Source organism: Chironomus tepperi, unplaced genomic scaffold (genome assembly GCF_022539635.2).
Source record: "Chironomus tepperi strain 1889 unplaced genomic scaffold, CSIRO-AGI_Ctep_v1 contig_12, whole genome shotgun sequence".
Classification (NCBI taxonomy): domain Eukaryota; kingdom Metazoa; phylum Arthropoda; class Insecta; order Diptera; family Chironomidae; genus Chironomus; species Chironomus tepperi.
The window spans coordinates 1,356,420-1,379,978 of record NW_027226134.1 but is presented as its reverse complement, the minus strand read 5'-3'; the positions used below and the strand labels follow the sequence as shown (position 1 = coordinate 1,379,978).

Here is a 23,559-nt window from a genome sequence, read left to right as displayed (position 1 = left end):
TACACAAATACCAAAATTGTTGATGTCATGAAGAATGTAAATCCCAAAAAGCTCAAAAATGCTAGACACATAAGTGGCTTAATTTTAAATCTTCGAATGCTCTTCCTGGATGAAAAATTGAACTTTTATTTTTCTTAATTGTCACACATTTATTTCACGATTAAAATATACTTACATGCTGTTTAGTCAACGGTTGAAAGTTCATTGATTATATCATGCCGCATTTGTATAAAAATTAATCTAAAATAAAATGCATGCTATAGGTAGGATAGGCACTTTGGTATTAAAAACGCTTTTTGTGGCTTAATTGTACGAATTTTAAAGCTTATAATTTTTTAACGTATTTTAAATTTTTAAAAGCATTATTTGAAACTGTACAAATTATTGTTTATTATGCTGTTGTACAGATTTGGAAATATCAAAGTAAGCTTTGGAAGAAAAAAATCATATTTTTGCTGTTGTAGTGTTTTAACGACTTAGACCAAAAACCAATGAACAGTTGACATTTTGCTGTTGTAAGGTTTTCAAACATTTCAATCAGTTGGTTGTTGTATGGTTTTGAAACTATCAAAATATAAAATGCTGTTGTGAGGTTTTGAACTTAAAATTTCAGAACCATCAAACAGCAAAACAATGACAATATTTTAGCTGTTGTATGGTTCTGATCAATAAATTCTTAAACATCAGACAACCTCATACCTGCAAATTTTCAAATTCTAGGACAAAACGCATTAAAATTCTCAAATCTTATTCAATTTTCCAGCTAATCCAGGAATGGACTTTGGTAAGCTCTCTCATATCAATTACACTACCAGTTTTATTTCCAATCCTTTATCGTAATTTGAATACATTTTGTCCTATTTACTTTTTTTTTTATTTTTTATACATTACGGCTGCCAATTATGATTGTATAGTCTCATGACAAAAACACTCCTTAAAACATTTTTTTCCCCTATCGTCAGTTGGTCGTGTAGTGTATGCGACAGTTTTAAATAAATACACGCAAAAATTCTTGTGGAAATAGCTAGTTCCTATTTTTATAAAAACATACTTTTATTTAAAAAAAACTTAATTTATAAAAGGAAATGTTCATTCATCCTCGTCCTGTTGCTCTGAGCCACTGCTCTCTTCAGAATCGTCTCGGTCAATGTCATCATCAGCATTTCCTTGATTTTCAGCTGTTGGTGCACTAACAGCAACTTCGATATTCTTCTTCCAGTTCTTGGCGGCAGCAAGAAGCTTAAGATTAGGTTTAGACATTTCATCTTCTGGGAAAATGTAGTCAAAAACTTCTTCCCATCCTTCCGTCTCACCAGACTCGGATACAATCTTTTGTCGCTTCTTGACACGTCGTGGCATTTTAGCGAGCACTTTCTCAAGATATTCTTCATCGCCATTTTCCTTCTCAAAATCTCGCCATGACTCGAGCAGTAAGACTCTTGAATCACGGTCATTAAGATTCTTTTGACAGTCATTTCCTCGTTCATAAACTCGTCTTGCTAATGAGACATTCATGCCGTCTTCTGTTGTTTCGGATGTTAATTCAAAATTAGCATATGATATCCAAACTTTAACATGTCCAGATCTCTCGAGTAGACGCTCGTAAAGCTGTCTAGCGTACTCAATTTCACCTTGTTGCACTTCAAAGTCAATGAAACTTTTCCATAATAATTCTGGCATATCCAAACGTGGCTGATTTATTGCTAATTCATAAATTGCTCTAGCTCGTTCAGCATCACCTAGCAGTGTCTCTAGTTCCGCAAATTTAATCCATGTTGTACAATTTTCTGGATTAAATTCAATAAATTTCTCGTAAAGGATTCGACATCTGTCAAATTCACGTAGCTGGATCTCTAGTTCGATATATCCACGATAAATTTTATCACGTGGACACATTCCAATAGCCATTCCGAGTGTTTTTCTTGCAATTTGTAGATTCTTTTGACGAATCTCAAATTGTGCATAATACAGCCATATTTTACTGAATGTAAATAATTTATGTGGGATGTGTTCGAGGCATGTCTTGTAAATTTCTCGAGTTCTTTCCATATCTTCAGTTTCTAGTTCCTCAAATAATGCATAATTAATCCACAAATAAATATAACGACGCCAGAGATTTTTGTCATTACCAGGAGGCTTGTTAGCTATAGCTTGTTCGTATTTGTCTCTAGTTACGTCCACATCACCTTCATTCTCAATCAATCTGATGTAATCGAACCATGCGTCGTAATTTGTTGGATTTTCTAGAATTTCTTGCTCATATTGGAACTTTCTCTTGGACGTAATGACATCCTCAATACCGGCTTTGTCACCAAACTTTTTCTCATGAATGCTGTATGCTTTATACAAGTCTAGTGACTTATCTTTAGGCAGATGATCTAATGCATATTTATAAATCGTTCTGGCTCTTTCATGTTCTCGCTGATTCTCCTCGAATTTAGCAAATGCGATATACAGTCGTTCATCCATATGATCATCGCCATAAAACTCAATTGCTCGTTCATAGACACTTCTAGCGCTGTTAATAAATCCATGAGTCTCTTCGAATCTGGCATATTTAATCCAATTTTTAACTTCTGGATGTACCATAACAAAACGTTCATAGATTTTTCTAGCTCTATCTAGTTCCTTGTATCTTAATTCGAAATTTATGTATGTTTGCCAAGCTTGTTCCTCTGGTTGCCATTCAATCCATCTTTCAAAGACTTGACGTGTTCCAGCAACATTCTCGAGCATCTCTTCCATATAAGTGTATTTATACCAGAATTGATTGACTCTAGGCATGATCGTAATTGCTCTGTCCCAAAGATTTCTGGCATGATTAATTTGCTTGTTCTTCATTTCCATTTCAGCATATTTCAGCCATAATGTGATATTACGATGATCATTGTCCAATGCACGTTCCCAAATCGAACGAGCTCTTTTAATCTCCTTTTGTGATTCTTCCCATTGTGCATATTTGATCCAGTTACTGACAACCTGCAAAATACAATTATATACGTTTATTAAAATATTTATTTTACTCCTGATTAATTCATTACTTACACTTTTGTTCTTTCGTAAGTTGTCCTCAAAGACCTTTCGCTTTCTTTGCTGATAATCAGCAAGTTCTGCTTCATCGGAGATTTTTTGTTTTGGTGGCGGCGGTAAAATTTCCAAATCTCGCTCTTTTGCCTCACGCAGCAACTGTTCAGCAGTGATTTGTATTTCTGCTGGTGCTTTGTTCTTTACTTTCGCAACTTTAGGCATTTTTTGTGGCTTCTCCATAGTTAAATTAATTTATTTTCGTCAATTTCAATTTTATGTGAATATTTGTTGATATTTTTTCCGTGCAATCTGATCAAAATTTCAAATTTTAAAAGTTCGTTATGAAAATTCAAATCCAAAAAAGTTCGTTATTTTCAGAAGAAATTTTTAATATTTTTTATTTTACTTGAAAAATGAAAATACACGATTATTAATAATTGTGGAACCTAAAGTACATCAATTTTATGCTTAATTATAAGTCATGTAACGTGGTGTTGCTGAGAACTTAGCATAACTCTTAATGACTTTGTTCACGGCTTCAAGGAAGTCCTTTTCTGTTGCAACCTTACGTCTTGCACGAATGGCAAACATACCAGCTTCTGTACAAACTGATCTGATTTCAGCACCAGTCGAGTTGGGACATAATCGAGCAAGTAATTCAAAACGAATATCACGTTCGACTGACATCGAGCGTGCATGAATCTTAAAAATGTGAGTTCTTCCTTCTAAATCAGGCAATCCAAATTCTACTTTACGATCAAGACGTCCAGGACGCATTAAAGCTGGATCAAGTGTATCTGGTCGATTTGTAGCCATAAGAACTTTGATATTACCTCGTGGATCAAAACCATCAAGTTGATTAATTAATTCCAACATAGTTCTCTGAACTTCATTATCACCACCAGCACCGTCGTCAAATCTAGCTCCACCAATAGCATCAATTTCATCAAAGAAGATCAAACATGCTTTCTTACTTCTTGCCATTTCAAACAATTCTCGGACCATACGAGCACCTTCTCCGACATACTTTTGAACCAATTCAGATCCAATAACACGAATAAAGCATGCATCAGTTCTGTTTGCGACAGCTCTTGCACACAATGTTTTACCAGTTCCAGGCTGAAATTAATTAAAGGAATTAGACATCAATAATCAATTAGGACATAAATGAACTTACAGGTCCAAAAAGTAAAACTCCTTTTGGTGGTTCAATACCGAGTGTAACAAACTTTTCTGGATGAAGTAATGGAGTTTCAACGACTTCTCTAAGTTTCTCAATTTGTTCCTTACATCCACCAACATCCGAGTAAGTGACATCAGGCTTATCTTCAACCTGCATCATTGTAACTGTTGGATCAATTTTAGGTGGTAAAGGAATATGAATTTGATATTTATTCCTGTCAACGCCAACGCGCATTCCTTCTTCTATGTCTGTTGGTGCAACTGAATCAGCCAAGTCTACTACAAACTTAGCAAACTGCTTTACATTAATTATATATTTTGGATCATCTGAGTCAGCATTAATGATCTTTGTGCAGCGAGCAACTTGCAATGGTTGCTCATTCTGGAGTGTTTGTTTATCAGCTGCTAAATCCCATAATGCAGGCGGTGCAAGACCTGTATCACTTTCCTTAATTCCAGTCAATTCATTTACTTGTTTAATCGATTTTTGAATATCGTCCTCTATTGTCTTGATACTCTTATGGTATTGACCCTGTCCATAAGTTTTAAGGAGCTCAATATCACCTTCATCGAGATCTATAAGAAAAATAATAAGCACAAAGATGAATGACTTGACAAATTTTTATTTTTGTGCAATTTACCTTTAATTTCTGGCTCCTCTTTATCCTTCTCGTCTACCTTCACTTTTCTCATATCATCTCCTAAATGATCCGGCATGTTGAATAATATTTAACTAGGTATTTAATAGGAAATTTAATGAAATTAATAAAAATGTTTTTGATGATTTTTAGAATTATGAACTGAGCAAAATTAAGCAACGAAAATTGAGCAATCGAGGGGTCCTCGATTTGTTTTGTGCCAAATATAAGCCGTGTACCCCCTGTAAATAACAACAAAAGATCACAATAATTAAATATCCAGCAATTCTACTTTAATTAACCGATGAATTAAGTGTACAAATTATAATTAAGACAATACAATGGCAACAAGCAATGAAATGGACTCAGTTTTCGAAATCACACGTCCTAGACGGACTTGTACTCAAAAGGAAGCTGAACAGAAGGAAAAATTGGAATTTTCTGATAGTGAAAGTGATATAGAGACACCAGATAATTCTCATGATGAGGATTTTACATTGGACAAGCCAAAAAAGCCGAAAAAAAAGAAAAAGAAGATACCTAAAGAGCCAAAAGAGAGGAAAATCCATCGTGATGAAATACCATCGTATTATAGTGTAATGCAGGCACAAAAAGCTTTAGAAGATAAACTTGCAGGAAGAAACGCAGTGCAATCAAATACATATGTCTATGATTCAGACGAAAGTGGGGAATTAGACGAACTGTGGACAAAAGATTATGATGATCCTGAACCTGAAGAGAAAATCATAGAGGAATCACCTCCACCAGAGCCTATTAAAAAGAAAAAGATTACAATATATCCTTGGAATCCTCAGTGGTATCAGATAAACCATTAAGCTTACTCTATTATACAGTATTTCATAACTTCTACAAATAAAGTACAAATTTATTTTTAACGAATTTTAAATTTTTGAATTTCTCAGCTTGCTCAGTTTTTTAAATTTCAGTTGAGAAACAGTCAATTTTATCATGGATTTCTTAAATAAGACATTATTTGCTAATTCCGAGGAGGATTTAAAGAAAATTTATGATGAAGAATATAAGAAGCTGTCCAAGAATGAGCTGATATTGGAATGTCTTACAAAATTAACGATTCAAGACTTTCCCAGCAATATTTCTGCGGAATCAAAGAAAAACATTGATTATGCCTTATTATCGGTAAGAATCAGCGACTACATTGATTTGGATAATGGACAAACGTTGCTAGGTAAGGTTCTATTGAAAAAATCAGATCCAGTGAACTAATTAATCACTTTTTGCAGTTCTTGAGAACTTCCAGCTGTCAAAAATTAATCTCTCGTACTCGGAAAAGAAAATGATTAGAGAAAAAGTTGAGGAACTAGTAAATAATGAATTAAAGCGCCGAAATGCTCATTCAACAACTGACTCATTAGAAAAGAAGATTGATTATGAGCAGAATAAATTTCTCGAATTAGAAAAGGAAAATCGTAAATTAATAATTGAGCTGGAACAGCTCAAGAAAGAGGAACAGGACTTAATGATAGAAGTTGCAAATATATTCATTGGATCTGACCAAAAACAGCTTGTCAATGGACTCAAACAAGATGTTGAAATACTCGACCAACGCACTAAAAAATTCATCGACATTACTGAGCATAGTGAATGCAATAGAACCAAATATTCGCATAAAGTATTGCAGGAAATCTCGACGCATCTTGATGAATTGATTGAGAAGAAGAACAGTGAGAATTAATTTCTATGTGATGTCTAGGTTTAAGGTATTTAGAAGTCCTGTTTAAATGAAGTTGTTCCTTGATGTCACTTAAATAGTAAAGAGGTTGGCATCTTGATGAAGGATTGAGTGGATATCATGTGAATCTATTCATTATGTCCAGTCAATGTTCCATTTTTATCAACCTAAATAAAATTTGAAAATGAAAATTCTAACGGTCAAAAAATATTTGAAAAATATGAATGCAACATAAAATTCAAAATTTTTTTGTAACGGATTTTTGAAAATAATTGAAAAATGCCAAAATTTTTATGATTTTTATTCTGTATCGAAGCGTTTCTTTATTTCATTCCATTCTTATTACAATCTGTGTACTTTCTGAATATATATCATTCATGTTCAAGCAATTTTTTTATCATAATTTTCTCTTATAAACATGCCATTTTTTTTCTTTTTTTATTAATTTAATTTAAATAGCTATATAAGTTTTGGTTTTACAAATATCGAATGTTACATCAATTTGATCATAATTTTCTCTATTTGTTATTAATGAAATCCATCTTCTTCATATATATATTTGAAGATTTATGCCTTCCAATTCACATAATTATAATTATTATATTATTATTAGCAAGAGAATTGTAGTTTTTAAGACAATAAGAGAAATGAAGAATTGCGCAAAAATTCAAGCAATTTCATTCAATTTACTTTAATTTCTCGGCCATAGCTGTCATAGAAGATGTGAATTGTATTTTTCTGATTTCTGTATATATATTAATCTTAATTATTTTTATTGTTATAATTATTATGCATATTAATTTTTAGCGAATTTTTCATAGTTATCATCTGTCTAGGCTTCAATGATCTTAATTTTGTGAGAATTTCAATTTTAATTATTTGAAAAAATTTGAAATTTCTCCAAATTTTGACCTAATTAAGCCTCAATTTATGATCGCTGCATAATAGATTTTGAGTATTACAGTTTTTAAACTTGGATACAATGTTAAATGGATTTTTTTTTACGTTTAAAGGTGCAGCAATTAATTAATTAATTCCATATGTATAAAAAATAAAAGAAGCTCTTGAAATGTTTTTTTAATTATTTTTTCCTCTAAATTGATGAAAGACAAAATTTAATTAATTTATTTTTTTATTTCCACTTCATAACTCTTAATTCAAATGACAACATGTAAAATGCAGAAAAAGGATTTCCAAGAATTTTTTATTTAATTTATTTTGCGCTTTTATTGATCTACATGATTATAGCGAATGATTTCAACATCAAATTCTAATATCTTCATGCTTTTACATAATATGTGTTTAATGTGAAATATTATAGCATTTTGACTACTTCCTTTATACAAACTTTTTGTGTCATTTCTAATTTTAATTTAATTTAATTGCAAATTTGCTTTATCTTTTCATACAAAAAGGTTATTGATGTCCAAATTTTGATGTTTAGCGGAAATAAATAATTATTGTGTAATTTTATCCGTACTGTAAACAACACAGCATTCAATAATGTCTGGATAAGTCATAATGATGGTCTTGTAACGTATAAATATAATTTGAAATTTTGTAAAGTTTGAAGTTAGCTTCAACAATGACATGAAGTTGGCTTTGACTTTTTCAAATTTTTAACAGACAAGTCCTAACAGGCATACATCATGCATTCATGGTACAGAAACCACGGTACTTAATAATGGTCTATTAGCCTGATTAGGAAGGAACATTAGTATGATTACCAAATTGCTCAAAACTATTGATTGAGAGAGGCCATGAATCACAATTGATCTGTACATCCAGCAAAATTAATAAATAAGAGTATACTCATGCACACGCTCGTTTAAGTGAGTATGCTCATTGTCTGTTAAGGACATACGTCACCACAGCACTTAACACTGCATATTGAAAGTCTATCTCCAGCTTTAAACACCATCTGAACTGAGCTCGAAGTCGACCTGGATTTTGTATGGAAAAGTCGACTCGACTCTATTCAATATTCAAATAGGCTTCGAGCTCTACACATGAGTATGTCATGGATCTCAATTTCCTCATTTTGTATGAAAAGATAAACATGTAATTTGCTTGATTCATAAAATGCAGGATACATAAAGGAGGAAAGTAAATGGTTTGACATGAGAAGCTTGATAAGCTAGGAACTTTGTCAGCAACAAGGATTTAAAATGCTACAATTCTATTACTATCAAAACTTGACTGAACACATTCATAAGTCGTATGTTGGACACTATTTTACTTTTTTTTTGTTGATAAACAGTTTTAACAATTTATCTAATTAATTATTTTTTTTGAAATGCTAACGATTTCTATTAAAACTATTTTGAGGGCTTTGATATTTGGTGCCATCCAAAGTTCATCAAACTTGTCAATACTTCCCATATTATTCAATTTTCTTCTGTTATTTACAAAAGGAGAGCAAATTAATTAAAATTAAATTTTTTATCTCACATTCTTAACTTAAAAAATTTTACATATGGCATGACTGCTTTCTTTTCTACTTTTTTTTTCATATCGCGAGTTCATAACTCATATCAGTCATTCGAATTTTTCATTTGTTTGCTTTTTAAAACAAAAAAAAAGACAGATAAGAAAAAGGGTTTCATAATTTGTATGGTCGTCCAAGCTAGATTGCTCAGGTGCAAATATACATATCGACTTAAAATTTATTAACTTAAATAAATAAAATTATCAGCATTTATTTTGTTTCACTTTAATTAAAATTAAATAATATCACACAGTCCATTTTTTAAAAAAAATTAAAAATTCAACATGTTTTTTTAACTTCGATTTTTCGTTTTTGTGGGGGAATTAGTAATGATGGAAAATTTAATGCAGAATGTCTGTTCATAATTTGAGCTTTGGTAGTTAATTAACGGAAATTTTGAATTTGAAAAGATTTGTCAGTTAACGGAAATTTTGAATTTGAACAATTCAGCGCAAAATTTGCTCAAATTTTATCAGTTATTTAACGGAAATTTTGAATTTGAACAATTCAGCGCTTTTCAGCGTTCAAAGTTTGTTCAAATTTTATCAGTTATTTAACGGATATTTTGAATTTGAACAATTCAGCGCTCAAAATTTGTTTTGAATCTGAACAATTCAGCGCTTCTCAGCGTTCAAAATTCGTTTGCAACAAACAAATCCCTTTCAAATGTTCAAAACTCCATGCTGTTGTATGGCTCCCAAAGCACTCATACGAAAGACATTACCGTATTGGATAAAATAATTAATTGTTAATGGAAGAAAAAGAAGTGAAAAAAAATTTTAGGTGCGTGCAGCAAAAAAATGAGCAAATAAGTTCGTATGTATGTAAATGTGAATTTTATACTAGGCATAAAGGCTGCTTATCATTCAAACATTTTTACTTCTTTCTTAATTTAGAAAGCACATTGAAGTTTTTTTTCATAATAATGTTAATTAATATTGTTAAGATAGAATTTTGATAATGATTCTTTTGAAGTGGGAAGTGGGGAATTAGGAAATAACTCATTTTTCTCAGTGGTATGACTAATCAATCAACTTGCAATTAATAGAAATTTAGACAGAGAATCATTTTGAACACCGAAAAATCATAAAATAGGAAATTTTTTCTTCACTTTCTTTACGTTAGCGTAAGCTCCTTAAGTTGCGTTCACGTGGGACACAGGACTTTTAATATGTAATCAGTTAGCAAAGTTGGAACTGTTGGGCTATCCTCATTTATGGCTTTCAAAACTGTAAATTAAAAAAGATTTAATTAATTAAAATTCCCACTCAAAAAATTGTAAAATCTTACTTTTAATAAGCACTTGAAGTGCTTGATTCTCAGGAGGTCCTGCATCTAAATGATACGGAATGACCGTAGTTAAATATTTTGGATCTGTTGATGAATTAACACCAAGTCCATTTGGTCTTGGACTGGTTCCATTCTGTCCATTTAATGATTGCGTCGATGACGTCATTGATGATTGCATTTTACCCTTTTTCTTTTCAACATGATATTGGCGCCGTTTGTTCTGTACAGCGAGCAATAATGAAATGAATGTATTTTTCAATTCTTTCTCGTATTCCAATTCGTCACGAAGTGCAAGCTCCGATATAAGTGTTTCAGAAAATTCACGAATTAGAACTTCCATTTCCATATAGAGATCATTCAACTGTACTATCGTCATTTCCTTTAATTCTATAAATGAAACATAATTTTTGTTTTATGACTATTAATTTAATTAAAAATGGAAATGGAAACTTACTGTCTTCATATAATGGTGCGCCGAGAACTTCTTTTGCTTTTTCCATTACCTCACTCTCCAAGACATCACCTTCCGATGGCGTTTGTTCATCCATTATGTCATCAATCTCCTTAATCACTTCTTCGGCTGTCTGAATTGGTCCATGATCTGCTTGCATACCACCGAGTATTAATTGATGTAAATCCAAATCATTCGCAACAGCTTCATCTTCGGAACTTAAATCTTGAATTTCATCATCTGGTGTTTCGGCTGCGCGTTCATTTAATTTTAATGCTGGAACGTGCATTTGTTTTGCAAAAGATTTAGACCAATCAATGGGTAAAATATTACCAAAATTGCCTGTAATCGTCCACCACATCCTATAATAATTAGAAAATTAAGATTTTAGTTCCAGTTTTTGCTTCTTAATTCAATCTTCTATCTTCAGCCACTCGCAAACGACTAAATGTCAGTTGTACATGCAATGCCAACAGTTTTGTCATCTCATTAAATGTACACAAATATGTACGGATTGGTTTGCCCACACGAAAAATTAAGTTAAGTCTCTGTTACTTCAATCATAAACTATTATTTACTCTCTTATTATAGATTTAAACACAAAATTTTTCAATGTCATTAAACGTGCACTCAACACATTTGTCTTTAAATAGCTGGTGTATTGTTTCATGCTAATTTTGACATAATGTGTGCCTGCTCATTGCTCATTTGAGGATTCATCTGTGGAACTTCCATTTAAATATAAAAAAAAGGTTTTTTAGCACCTTTTCGTACGAAGAATTTCAACCTACGGATTGTATTGTTTATATTTTTGCTTCCTATGACTGAAATATGCTGGTACAAAACACAATGTGAGATGTCGATTTGGATATTGTGTGTAGAGGTTAGTAATCTCTCTCAGGTCAATTTTTAACACTTATGGCTTATGAGAATTTAAAGATGGGATTATGCAGAATATTTGTGAATACTGAACGTGAGAATTTTATTTAAATCGTGGATGTTGTTGGATGAGAATTTATTGAAGAGGAAGAAATTTTGGAATGTTTGTTTGCTAACAAGGAGGAAGGAGGTAGCTCAGAGGTGAAGCTGGCAGAAGTTAGGGCTAAGTTCAGTACTTAGCAATACACTTTTGTGTCTCCATAACCTTCAAGGGGTTCGCAAACCAAATTTACTGTTTTTGAGAAGCTTGGTATTCAGGACTTTACAACAACTAAGGTTTTAGTGATAAAAGTACACTTCCTCACAACATGGGCCAAATGGGATTCGAACCCACGCTCTCTTAATTGCATGTCAAGTGCTCTTATCTACTGATCAATTGGGTAGTGACGATAAGTGTGATACAAATTAGGGTTTCTGACTGCGGTTAAGCATTAAGAGCATAACAGCGGTTATGAAAAAACGCGGTTAATCCGAAACCCTATGCGCAATTCTCACTTAAACTTTCATTTTCTATACAGTGCTCATTGCACAGTTCTTATCGTTGTATTAGACTTTTTGAACCTTTTATTGCTAAATTAATTGCAAGTTCTAACTGCCCATAGTTTACACAGCTCAAGATCAACCTGACTCAAATATTATGCGTCTTGAACCATCAATTCTAAACCCAACTCCATAACCATGCGCTTACTACTCCACCTCAAAATATCAAGTAACTTCCTACTTGTCACCTTTTGCTTTCATAACAAAAATCACACATCAAGTATTTTTTACTACCCGCAATACTCTCAAGAGTCATACAGCGGATGTTACCGTAACTCAGATGCTGTACAAATATCAAAATAAATTATTTATGCTTGTTTCAATGAAGAAGGTCTAGCTAGTCAATCTCTTTTGCTCTCTCAATTCATAACAATTTAAAATATATATGTAATTTTTTTCGGTAATAAAGTGGTAGCTAATAGGCACTAGACACACAAATTGATATTAATTGTCTTGTTGTTTAAAAACAAATCAGTGTCGACAATGAGAATTTAAGTTCGCACGCTTTGAATGCTGATGGATCCGAGGGGCACAGTGTGTTGGTAAGGGTACCGATGTGTCGTCGTATTAACGCAGTGATGGACAACCTTTTGTTTTTCGCGGAGCATTTTGGAGGAAATCCTCGAACGAAAACGTATACGGTATACGGTTGCTAGCATTTCCACTTCATAAAGGTTGCCCTCCGCAGTATTACCTACCAGAGTTGCAAAACATGTGCCTGTGACAGGCAAAAACCATACAAATTCTTGATAATTTGTACGGTTTTGGAGGAAAACCATATTCATTATCAAGAATTTGTACGGTTTTTGCCTGTCACAGGCATCTGCTTTGCAACTCTGTTACCGACAAGAAGTAACTCGTCGTTTTGTGTCGCTCGGGATGTCCAATAATCAATTAAATTGTTTTTCGGATGAGCAGAGCTCATTACTGTCATTGTGAAGAATCAAAAAAAGGCTTATTGAATTCTTGTTAATTGAAGATTTTTTATGTACTATAGCAAATATGCTTTATGCTGATAATTGCTATACAAATATTTTCATAATAAAATCAATGATCAATTTGTGTTTGACGAGATACAGACTAGGTTCCATATAAGGAATAATCTCATGAGAATAACACAAAAAAATGGTAATTGATGTATCATGTCATTGATTTAGCTATCAGTGAAGCTAATAAACAAGTTAGATCATCCATTCATACTGTCCAGACGTAAAAGTTTGATTTTGAATACAAAAGATTGTTTGGAACCGACAAAAACAGCAACAGTTTTCAGAAATAAGAGTGGGATCTTGAAATTGTTCAATCTATTGTCTGTTTTGTGTATTATAGTCTGTAGAGGAAGCGGCAAGCAAAAAAAAAAATTTATGAGACTTTCGAGATAACAAAAAATCAGTTCAAGCTTATAAGAAGATGGAATAAGCGAGGAATAGCGATAGATAAGGCAATAAAAATGTAGAGTATTACACGACGCCAGGTGCACAATCTTGGTTCCTTTGATTTCTTCGGTTTTTGTTTCAATATCTTGCAATATTAAATAGCAATTTATGCTCAAAACTGCAATATCCCATTGAGAGCATTAAAAGAATTGAAATTAAAATGCATATTTAATGCAATAATTCAAATTGCATTCTGCTGTGAGTTCAGGTAAGTGGAAATTCAGGTTATGGACTTTGGTGATGGAATATGATAGATATTACAATATCTAAAAAAATAACGTCTTATTAATATTTGAAAAATAACGGTCAAAAATATTCAAATTGAAGTGTCCACAGCACGAATTGAAATTTATGGCTTGCGATTACTGCATGCTGATTATTATGCAATCAACAATGTGCAACATTTAAGGATTAATCCAACCTGAATCAATTTTAATGCTTTTTTGTATTGTATTGTTTAATTTATGGCACATTATTATCATTGTCTGAACCATAAAGAATATATAGTTCATATATGGCATGCTTACGGTTTATGGGCATCGCGACGATATAAATTCTCATAATATTAAATCTCAAATATCATTCTTCATTATTTTTTGGATATCTTGACATTGATTAGTCATCCTCATCCACAGATTAAGTGTCCGATGGCTAAATTGTCTATTGCTGACATTTCGATAATCGATTAGACTTTCTATTTTGTAACTATTTCCTTAAATATGCGGTAATGCTTCATACAAAATTAAATTATTTTCAAATGACCGCACGCATTGTTTAATGTTAAGCCATTTTGACTGTTTAGTGTGAGAAATTATGTAAATTGTCTTCTTTTTATTTGATATTTTTTAAACATTTTAATGTCGCCTAAAATACCTTGAATGAGCAATAAAAGAAATTTTCTGTTCACATCGTCGCTTTTGCTCAAATTTTTAAAATCATAAAACTTTTTATGAGTATGTTACTAACTAGCTATCGTTATGATTATTTCTGTAATAGACATATTGAAACTTTTATAACAGGCAATCGTAAAATTATTAAGAAAATCTTTAAAGGTTGACAAATTAGAGACTGTAATTCACTTTTATGGATAGAATCTTAATTCGTAAATTGAAAAATTTCAAAAGTTCGTAAAACTATTTTTGTGATAAATATAAAAATTCTTTGTTATAGCAAACAATCTAGAGATATTCTTTGTCTAGCTAGATGCTTGAACTTCAGCAAACATGAATAAAGTTCATTCCTTATTCGCCTTATCATAAAAATAACATTTCATTGTGATTTTAATGTATTACATGACGAGTATTTCAATTTCAATGAATTCGATTTTGATGGGTTTTTTTTGGACGAGTCATAGCTCCTTAGTAGATATTTTATGGCTCAGACACAAAGTAATATAAATTGCGTACAAAGTTGGACATCGAATATTGAGATCAATGATCTTATTTGGAAGGGTATTAAAAATAAAGTCGATGTTATTTTTGCACAAAAGGTTGTAAAAACTTTTAAAGTTAAGGATTAAAGCTGTGTTCGCAAAATTTTCTTTAGATAGCCAAACTAAAGATTTATTTAAACAAGCACTGAGTCTGTTAAACAACAGATAATGTACTAATATAAATAATTCTGTCATCGAAAAAGCAGAATCTATACAAGCCCTGTGATGTAGCCAGTAACAGATTCAGATGCAAGGCCTTTTGTAATAACCTAGGCTCCAAGTCGAAGCATGTTTCCACTAAGTAAGTAAGAAAATATCGAAAAAAGCAGCATTGTCGTAGTGGTTAGAGTGTTGGTCAACCGATGCTAACGATCCAGGTTCGAATCCAACGACAGGTTTGTCCGGGTGCAAGTGCTTTTTCGTTGTTTTTATTCAATTGCAAAATATCGGTTTGTGGATTTGCGATACACAATGTTATGTGAACTTTAAAAAAGATGGTATATTTGGATCTTGGAGATTATGTTGATACTCCATACCAGAGCTAGAAGTCGACATGAGTTTTACATGGATTCGAGTTCGACTCAAGTCGACATTTCCATACAAAATCCTAGTCGACTTCGAGTTCTGTTTCATAAAGAGGAGGTATGCATTGCATTTACCAAGTAAAGTCGCATCAACGGTGAAGATGAACAATTTTCTAAAAACATTATCAAGCGCACGCAAATCTACATTTTCATGGGAAAACTACATTTTCCTAATAATTTGAATTATTTATCATCATATTTGTTCATAGTAGGACATGACTTAAATAGACGTTTTAAGTTCATGCAATAGTTTTCTATCCATGCAACTCTGACCCAGATTGTATTTGCACCACAAATGTATTCCAATAAAATTGAACAAAGGAAAACAACAACAAATTCTAGCGAAGAGAAACATCCAGAAGATTTCGATGTGCTTCTTTATCCATCCCTTAAGGGCATTTTGGCAATGACAATCACATGACATTGTCATGATGCTGTTCTTCATTCTTAATGTCTATCGATCTGTCTACATAATACAAATGACGACAACTTAATTCTTCTAAATAAATTGCTTCATTAAAATCACCTTACCGACATACAGTCAAGGTATAGCACATAACAGTATCAATAAAAGGTACGAAGCACTCATTCGAATTTATTTATCATGAAATTTGTAAGCAATAATATTTTTAATTCGATTACATCAAGCGTAAATTTTCTTCCAATAAACAGCTCCCCTCAGACTTCTTAAGATATTCTAAAAATAATGTAATTGCGCAATGAGCAGCACACGTCGAAAAATGTGTAATAATAAAAAATTCTGGCATATTTTGACAATCGGTAAACTGAAGTGAGCGGTTTTCGTAATTATACAATTGAGTGACTTTTGTTTGTAAAAGTAAAAAGAAGGAAAAATAAAGCAAACTCAAAACGTAAGCAGAATTATGGATAAGGGTGTGGCAGGTGTTGATGAGTTATAGTCTAATCATAATTCACATTCAAAGGTATTTTAATCATCCACGAGTGAACTTAATTAGCAAAAGGAATAAAAAAAAATATGAAAAAATCCTTTCATCATCATAAACATCGATTTTCGCACCGGTAGAAGTCATAAGCTAACCATGATCCAGAAATAGGAATAGAACTAGGACAGCCAACTGCTGTATTTTTTCCGGGACGCTGCTGTACTTTTCTTCTTTGCTGATTTGCCCGACAAAGCTTCAAAATGTCCCAAACTTTTCAAAATTTAATCGCAATTTTGGATAAATTTTGAACATTTTCATTTTGGATGTTCGAGTTCAAGCCCAGAACTGAAAATATTTTTTCCGGACTTTGAATTGTTTTCTGCTATTTTTTACAAGTTTCCTACGTAATTTAACTAGGTCTTTTAATATTAAGACTCAAAATAGTCCAAAAGAGCCTCAATAGTGCCAAATTTAGAAGTATCCCAACTGGTTCCAAAAGCGTCCCGATATCTTGCGAAAATCCTCTGGTCACCCTAAGTAGAACTAAATTTAGTGTGTCGAAACATACGAAGCTATTACATAAAATATATATTTTTATTAGCCATACAACATAATGACAATTTTGTGAACAATGGAATGGCAGATATGAGGGTGAATGGTGGGTAGACAATAGTAAAAGGAAGAGTAAACGGACTGATAATGTCGGCATTTACAAGACAAAAAATGAAAATGTCTTGATAAGAAGTTATTTTGGCTATTAATTCTTTTTTGTTGTTATTTGGTTTAGGGCTTTTAGATATTTTAGATATAGCATGTCTTATATAGACATACGGAAATAATTTGTCAAGATTGAAGGACAAGCTTTAAAGATAGTATACTCAATATATAACACAAAACCCTTCGATGCACAGCAAGTCACTGAATTCATTAAATTTCCCTACGACGAGCATTTCTGGCGCCATTCAATTAGTTTTCCATTTTCCATTTCCCCTGCATACATGAAGTTTTAAAAGGAAATTCTCAGTACATGTAAATTATTGCGGGACAGCTACAACTTTATTATTTTGAAGAAAAATGTCAGTGTCGCATAGAGTCCCTTTTATGTAATTCAATTTAGTTTATTGATTTATTTTCCAACAACTGAGTTTTTTCTTTCTTTTTAATGCAGTCATGGATAAATTGAACATTGAAGAGACAATATCTTTTCTTATGGATGATTTTGAGCAATTTTGTTGCTAATGGATTGTCTAATTAAGATGTATATTTAGACTATGACTAGATTGAATGAATTGTGAAAGGTTTTTGATTAGATTGATCATGAAAAACTTTTATTTCTGATGTAAATGGATGGTGAAATAGATAAAGTTGCAAAATTGCAATTGATGATTGAATTGTAGGAAGATACTAGGTTGCAATAATCTTTACAATTATCAGGTTCAGCCAAAAATCGAAAAATTCAATCGATTAGATTAGCAAAAATCGAAAAAAAAAACTATACTTCTCGTACTTTATAGTTACAGCAGTCATACTACAAGGCTGCAGACATGCATTTTTTGTCCACAGATATTCAGTTTTGGACGAACCCTACAATTCTTTAGTCATGAGAGCAGAGTCGTCATTTTTTGGAAATTCAGATCTTTTATCTAATCAGAGGTCGAAGTCGACTCGAATAGAGAATGGAAAAGTCAATTCCAATTCATAATTCGAAACGAACTCGAACTTTACTAAAATAGTTTATTATAATTAGAATTCTCAATTGCCCAGTGTAGTCTATTTAGTTATCTTCGGCATTACATAGTCTTTAACATTGTTCGAATCCTTTTCATATCGTCAATACTTCATACAATGATTGAGAGACCAGTTTCTAATGGGAATCGAACCCATATACTCACAATTGAGTGATACAGATATTCTGTCTGTTGCTTAACCACTTGGCTACAAAGCCTTAGTGTTACAATAGCAGATTCGCCTAAATATTACTCGATACGCCAGAATCTAGATTTTAAATCAGAGTTGCAAAACAGGCACCTGTGACAGGCAAAAACCGTACAAATTCTTGATAATTTGAATGTTTTTTCTTACAAAACCTCAGTTTTTGCCTATCACAGGTGCCTGTTTTGCAATTCTGGTCCAAATTACACTCTGCTAAGACTCCACACATTTAAAACCACAAGACTAAGCTGCAATAACAACAATAAGACCTCAAACAAACCAACAACAACAACAACATTGCCTTCAAGATACAATATCTGCCCTTCTTCATTCACACCAAACTATAGATGAAAGCATACCGCAGTGTTGTTGTTAATTTATTTAATTAACCAGTCGTTTAATGAATAATGCACAATAGAAAATTATTATTTTTTTTTTGTACATGAATAACTCTCTTTATGCTTCTCTCTTTTCACTTTTACTGTCGATAAAAAAAATTAAATTGTCTGGAAAAATTCAAAACAGAAGCCTCAGTCAGATGAATATGATTATCATTTTCGGCATCATAACAGCTACTCTAAGATTTCAGTTTTCTTTCTCACATTTGTCTGCCTTATGTTTGTGTTACAGATCTTTATTTTTAATTCATGCCATATTGACGTCATGTGTAAATAATCAATTGTGAGGAACAAGAAAATGTTTTTTAATTGCAAAAAATTATGGAATTTGCGCAGTTATCTCAATGCCAGAAGGGCTGATGCTACTTAATGTGTAAAAATAAACGCATAATTACTCCAATTATTGGAGTGTTAATTTCCCAGTGCAGATTTTACTTAATAATGAAGTACTCAACAGATCTAAATAAAGTCGGTCATGATTGATGTCGGCTCCTCGTTAATATATACACAAGTCTCAATATCAATTTTTTTCAAACAATTAATAAGCATAAACTATGTTTATTAATAGACAAAACAAATGAGATTTTTGCTTTTTGAAGTGGAAATATCTTTAAAAGTTGGGAATGGACGTGAATGATGTCTGGCATTCAAGGACGGATTTGACATTTGGCTGGGAGAGTATTTGTACTTGATGGTGTGATATAGGAGAGAGAATGGTGGGCACTCGAAAAGCATAAATCGGTTAAGCCAGTATTGTACACCTGTTTTGTGCCACGGCACATCCATGTGGTATGGTCATGTGGTCATGGCATTTTCAAAAAAAATTCGGCGGCACACAGTTCTTACAAAACTGACATTGTGCCAGATCGGATTAAATATGGCACCATGCCAGATTTATGGCAGACTTGTGCCAGATTTTTTTTAAAAATCGATTAACCGACTTATGTTTTACATGCTTTGACGTCATTCATGCACGACCCACATTCTGAAATTTAATACAGACACACGATCAACTTTTGATCCGTCAATTCTATCTGCATCAAATTCCTTTCGATAAACCCTTTCATCATAATGTAAATAATAAAGCAGTGTTTGGCGCTAACGACTGATTATTATCGTTTTAGTGCTGGTTGTTTAATTAACTTGACCCTTTTTACTACGCCAGTCTGACGTCACAGCCATTTCTCGTGTACAAAATAAAAAAGCGAGCTTTTTCTCTCCATACCGATGTGAAGGCCAGGGTCACATAAAAAGAAGCACAAAATTGTTACTGGATTTTTTTGTTTTTTTCTTCTGCTTTATGTTGTGTATATTTTTTGGTGATTGATCGTGTTATGAACTTGATGGATTTTTATTCTACCTTCGTGCGTGTAGGTGGAAATACAGTAAATATCGTTACGGACTTAACAACTGGAAAATTATGTTTCTTTTATGCGAATTCACATGCAGTAGCTATTCAATTTTGATATAAAAATAAAATATTGTTAAACAGAAGTTTTCTATTGCCATAGATATGCCATTCTGAGTGCTATGGAATTGAGTGCTGTGAGTCTACATGTGAAATTGAAAAAAGAGCATCAGAAAGTCACAAAACGAAGTCATAAAAAATCTTAGTTCGCTAACAAATTCCATTTTTATGACATTTTATATTCAAACACTTATTTTCATTGTGACTGCGTCGGAAATTTCGATATTCTTTCTTTTTATTTGTATAGTAATGTAAAGAAGTTACAGAAGCTTGTAAGAGATGATTCTTTTCTTTTGTTTATTTACTGCTTCCATTTTCAACGTATGTAACTGATGTTGATCCGCTTCAGTTTTCTTCTCTTTCTTCTGTTTGCTGCCTTTATGCTTTATTTGATGACTTTAATTTACTTAAATTTCTTATTTTTTTCTCTCACTAGCTCGGATATATTTGTTAAACATATTTTTGTTTTTATTATTTTTGTTCGTTTGTGAACTGAAACTGTGTTTATAGTACGAGCGCATTCAAGCGGATGCAGTGTTGTTATCGGGTGGGATTGATAAGATGATAACCGGAACTTGAGCGGAACTATGGTGGATTTTTGGAAAAATTGTTGAAATGCACTCTTAATCCATGTCTTATTCATGCTTTGAATGGATAACTGATTGTGATAATCGATTGATTTTCTAGTACTTGAGTATTGGGTTTTTGGGAATTTTTGGAAAAAATACTGAGTAACTCGAGTATTGAGTATGAATATAGTATCAATAGATGCAAATTCAAGTAGGGATTGGTCACTTGAATCAACCTTCTTTCCCAATTTTTGGACAGAATTCTTCAATTTGCTATGATTTTTGGCAGAAAGATCTAAATATATCGCTCTCCTATCCTGACTCTCCCGTCCCTCTTAATTTAGCGTTCCTTAAAATGGTTTGTTCCTGGTAGCCACACCAAAGTATCACTATACAACTATGCTTTCCCGAAATCCTGGTCCTAGAAGATTTTCGGAATCAGGACAGGATTATCCCGGGATTTTCCGATTGGGATCGAGACGGGGCTATCCCTGAATTTCCCGATTGTGGTCTCGATATCAAGAAAGCATATATACAACGTTTTAGTGTCATTGATTTCCAAAATGGTAATACGAAACTTTGTTTTTAACCTAAAAGTTCTGGACAAACCCAAATGTTTGAGTAAGTTGTTCACAATCTCTTATGAAATATCATTTAGAGCGAAGTTCGCGAATTCAAAAGAACCTTCTAAGTCCACTCATACCTTAAGCTACATCCTAGATAAAATTGAACAATATGTTGGGTTTGCTTATACTAAAGAAGCACTGCGATCACCGATCACTTGAACTATGCGTTTTAACTAAAGATAGAAACTTGAAGAAATCATCCAACTATCCCCATCAACCAACACTGTCCCCAATATCAATGAAACAAATTTTTTGAAATTTTTTTCTTCTCGTCGCTTGTTTTTTTCATACATATTTATTCTCTAAATTGAGTCATCAGATTATTTCACACTATCCCCAGTGTAGGCGTCTCAAAAAGAAGACTGAAATCTGATTCATTTTCACTTGAAATTTTAGTTATTGAAGGAAAAATTACAGAAGAAGAAAAAGATTAATGAAAACAGTTTTGTCGAAATATGCCCGAAATAAATTTAAATTTATTAAATTTGTGTTTATTTATGCTCAAAGCAGTTTTAAAGATAATATAAATTGGTATAAATTAAACATTTTCTTTCTTATGTCTCGTGAGATATTTGTTCGACACCTACACGGCGCTATATTCTGTTCATTAAAAGTTTCTAAATCATTTAGTTTTCATATGTGAAAAATTATGAAATATAATGGCTGTGAATTATATTAAAGTCACATATAAATTATGAAACACTGTAAAAAAAGTCAGTAGCTGAAAAGCTGTCAACTATGAAAAATGTTGGTGCTGTGAATATGAGAAAGAGTTTTTCAAGCCCTGATTCGTAACATTGCGAAAGGGACATAATTTATAATGTATTTTTTATGTCAACTTAAAGTCCTTGAAAGCTTTTGGGATACTTTTAAATAATCTTGGGGATTTTCTCGCATCACAGATGAGTAAAGGACAGAGTAAGGGATTTTAAATGAGATTCTAGATTTAATGGACTGTTAACTTGAAGTTGATAATCAATATTAAAGGAATCTCGGAAAAACACAGCATAAAAATGGTCAAAAAAGCAAATAAAAATGGTCAAAACAACATAAAAATGGTCAAAACAGCATACAAATGATCAAAGCATCTTAAAATGGACCGATTCTATCATGAATCTGGCTCAAAGTCAGTTTGATGAAATTCGGCCTTAGGCCAGAGTCAAGTCGGTTTGGAGCTGGATTTTTGGCCATTTCTAAGTCGTGTGCCTTTCGGGAATATTGCTCAGTTTCAGTTTCATTTCTCAATAAATTTTAAATGATCCCGAACAGTACAAAGTGTTCCTCAGGGCACCACTACATCGTCGTATTAACGGCAAACGCGAAGCAGCATTGACGGCACCGTGACAGCTGATTTTGATCCAGGCGATCATGAAAGCTGATTTTGATCCATTCTTATGACTAAAAATGCGGTTCATCGCATTCTGCTGTTTAGGATGTTTTAAGTTGCATCACTCTTCTTGAGTGATATTGCGCTTTCCCTAACCGCACTCTGAAGTAAATTTTGATAGAGCTTTAGATTTTCTCTATCCCTTGTAGACAACGAACGTGAACACAAGAGCAGAGTAAGCTGAAAGCATCGCTCATACTCATGCTCATCTAGTATATTTAAGATGAGCAAGCTCTCGACAGTATGCTCTTTGTCTGTTCGCATATAAAACCTCAAATCAACAATATTCTCCAGCATTCCAGCAGCAACAAATTAAATTCCTCCAATTTAATCTAAAACATACGACATTCTCTATCTATTCACCATCCCTGAGGTCAAATTCTAATTATTTCTTCATGATTAGATTAAATTTTAATTAAAACATATGTTATCCGATAAAGATAATTCCATAGCCACAACCCAAATAGATAAGAGTGTTTCGCAAACAGCAGGAATTCATAAATGAAAGACATAATTTCTTTCTGCAATATTAAATTAACCTCAATAGCTTCATACT

The 23,559-nt window shown here is 32.5% G+C and overlaps 4 protein-coding genes across 5 annotated transcripts in view; 1 reads left to right on the top strand and 3 right to left on the bottom strand.

Moving 5' to 3' along the window:
* Positions 1 to 1,009: 1,009 nt before the first annotated feature.
* Positions 1,010 to 3,323, bottom strand: crn (pre-mRNA splicing factor crn). Its single transcript, XM_070638164.1, has 2 exons — positions 3,046 to 3,323; positions 1,010 to 2,979 (listed from the first exon to the last, which is right to left on the bottom strand). Exons 1-2 carry the CDS (start codon positions 3,265 to 3,267, stop codon positions 1,090 to 1,092), a joined length of 2,112 nt encoding a protein of 703 aa, XP_070494265.1. The 5' UTR covers positions 3,268 to 3,323; the 3' UTR covers positions 1,010 to 1,089.
* Positions 3,324 to 3,395: 72 nt separating this feature from the next.
* On the bottom strand, positions 3,396 to 5,026 carry Rpt1 (26S proteasome regulatory subunit Rpt1). The gene is made up of 3 exons (XM_070637951.1): positions 4,851 to 5,026; positions 4,205 to 4,785; positions 3,396 to 4,146 (listed from the first exon to the last, which is right to left on the bottom strand). Exons 1-3 carry the CDS (start codon positions 4,924 to 4,926, stop codon positions 3,496 to 3,498), a joined length of 1,308 nt encoding a protein of 435 aa, XP_070494052.1. The 5' UTR covers positions 4,927 to 5,026; the 3' UTR covers positions 3,396 to 3,495.
* Positions 5,027 to 5,798: 772 nt separating this feature from the next.
* On the top strand, positions 5,799 to 6,886 carry dgt2 (dim gamma-tubulin 2). The gene is made up of 2 exons (XM_070637874.1): positions 5,799 to 6,054; positions 6,110 to 6,886. Exons 1-2 carry the CDS (start codon positions 5,817 to 5,819, stop codon positions 6,559 to 6,561), a joined length of 690 nt encoding a protein of 229 aa, XP_070493975.1. The 5' UTR covers positions 5,799 to 5,816; the 3' UTR covers positions 6,562 to 6,886.
* Positions 6,887 to 9,649: 2,763 nt separating this feature from the next.
* Unc-76 (fasciculation and elongation protein Unc-76) overlaps positions 9,650 to 23,559 on the bottom strand; it is a 51,883-nt gene continuing 37,973 nt past the window's right edge. Inside the window, exons 2-5 of one of the 2 annotated variants that reach the window (XM_070637870.1) lie at positions 11,121 to 11,149; positions 10,791 to 11,063; positions 10,337 to 10,723; positions 9,650 to 10,275 (exon numbers count right to left, since the gene is read on the bottom strand). In XM_070637870.1, coding sequence (XP_070493971.1) covers positions 10,193 to 10,275; positions 10,337 to 10,723; positions 10,791 to 11,063; positions 11,121 to 11,149 — 772 coding nt within the window. In that variant the 3' untranslated portion in view covers positions 9,650 to 10,192. Of the gene's footprint in view, positions 10,276 to 10,336; positions 10,724 to 10,790; positions 11,150 to 23,559 lie in introns of both variants that reach the window. The other variant, XM_070637866.1, reaches the window with a different exon arrangement.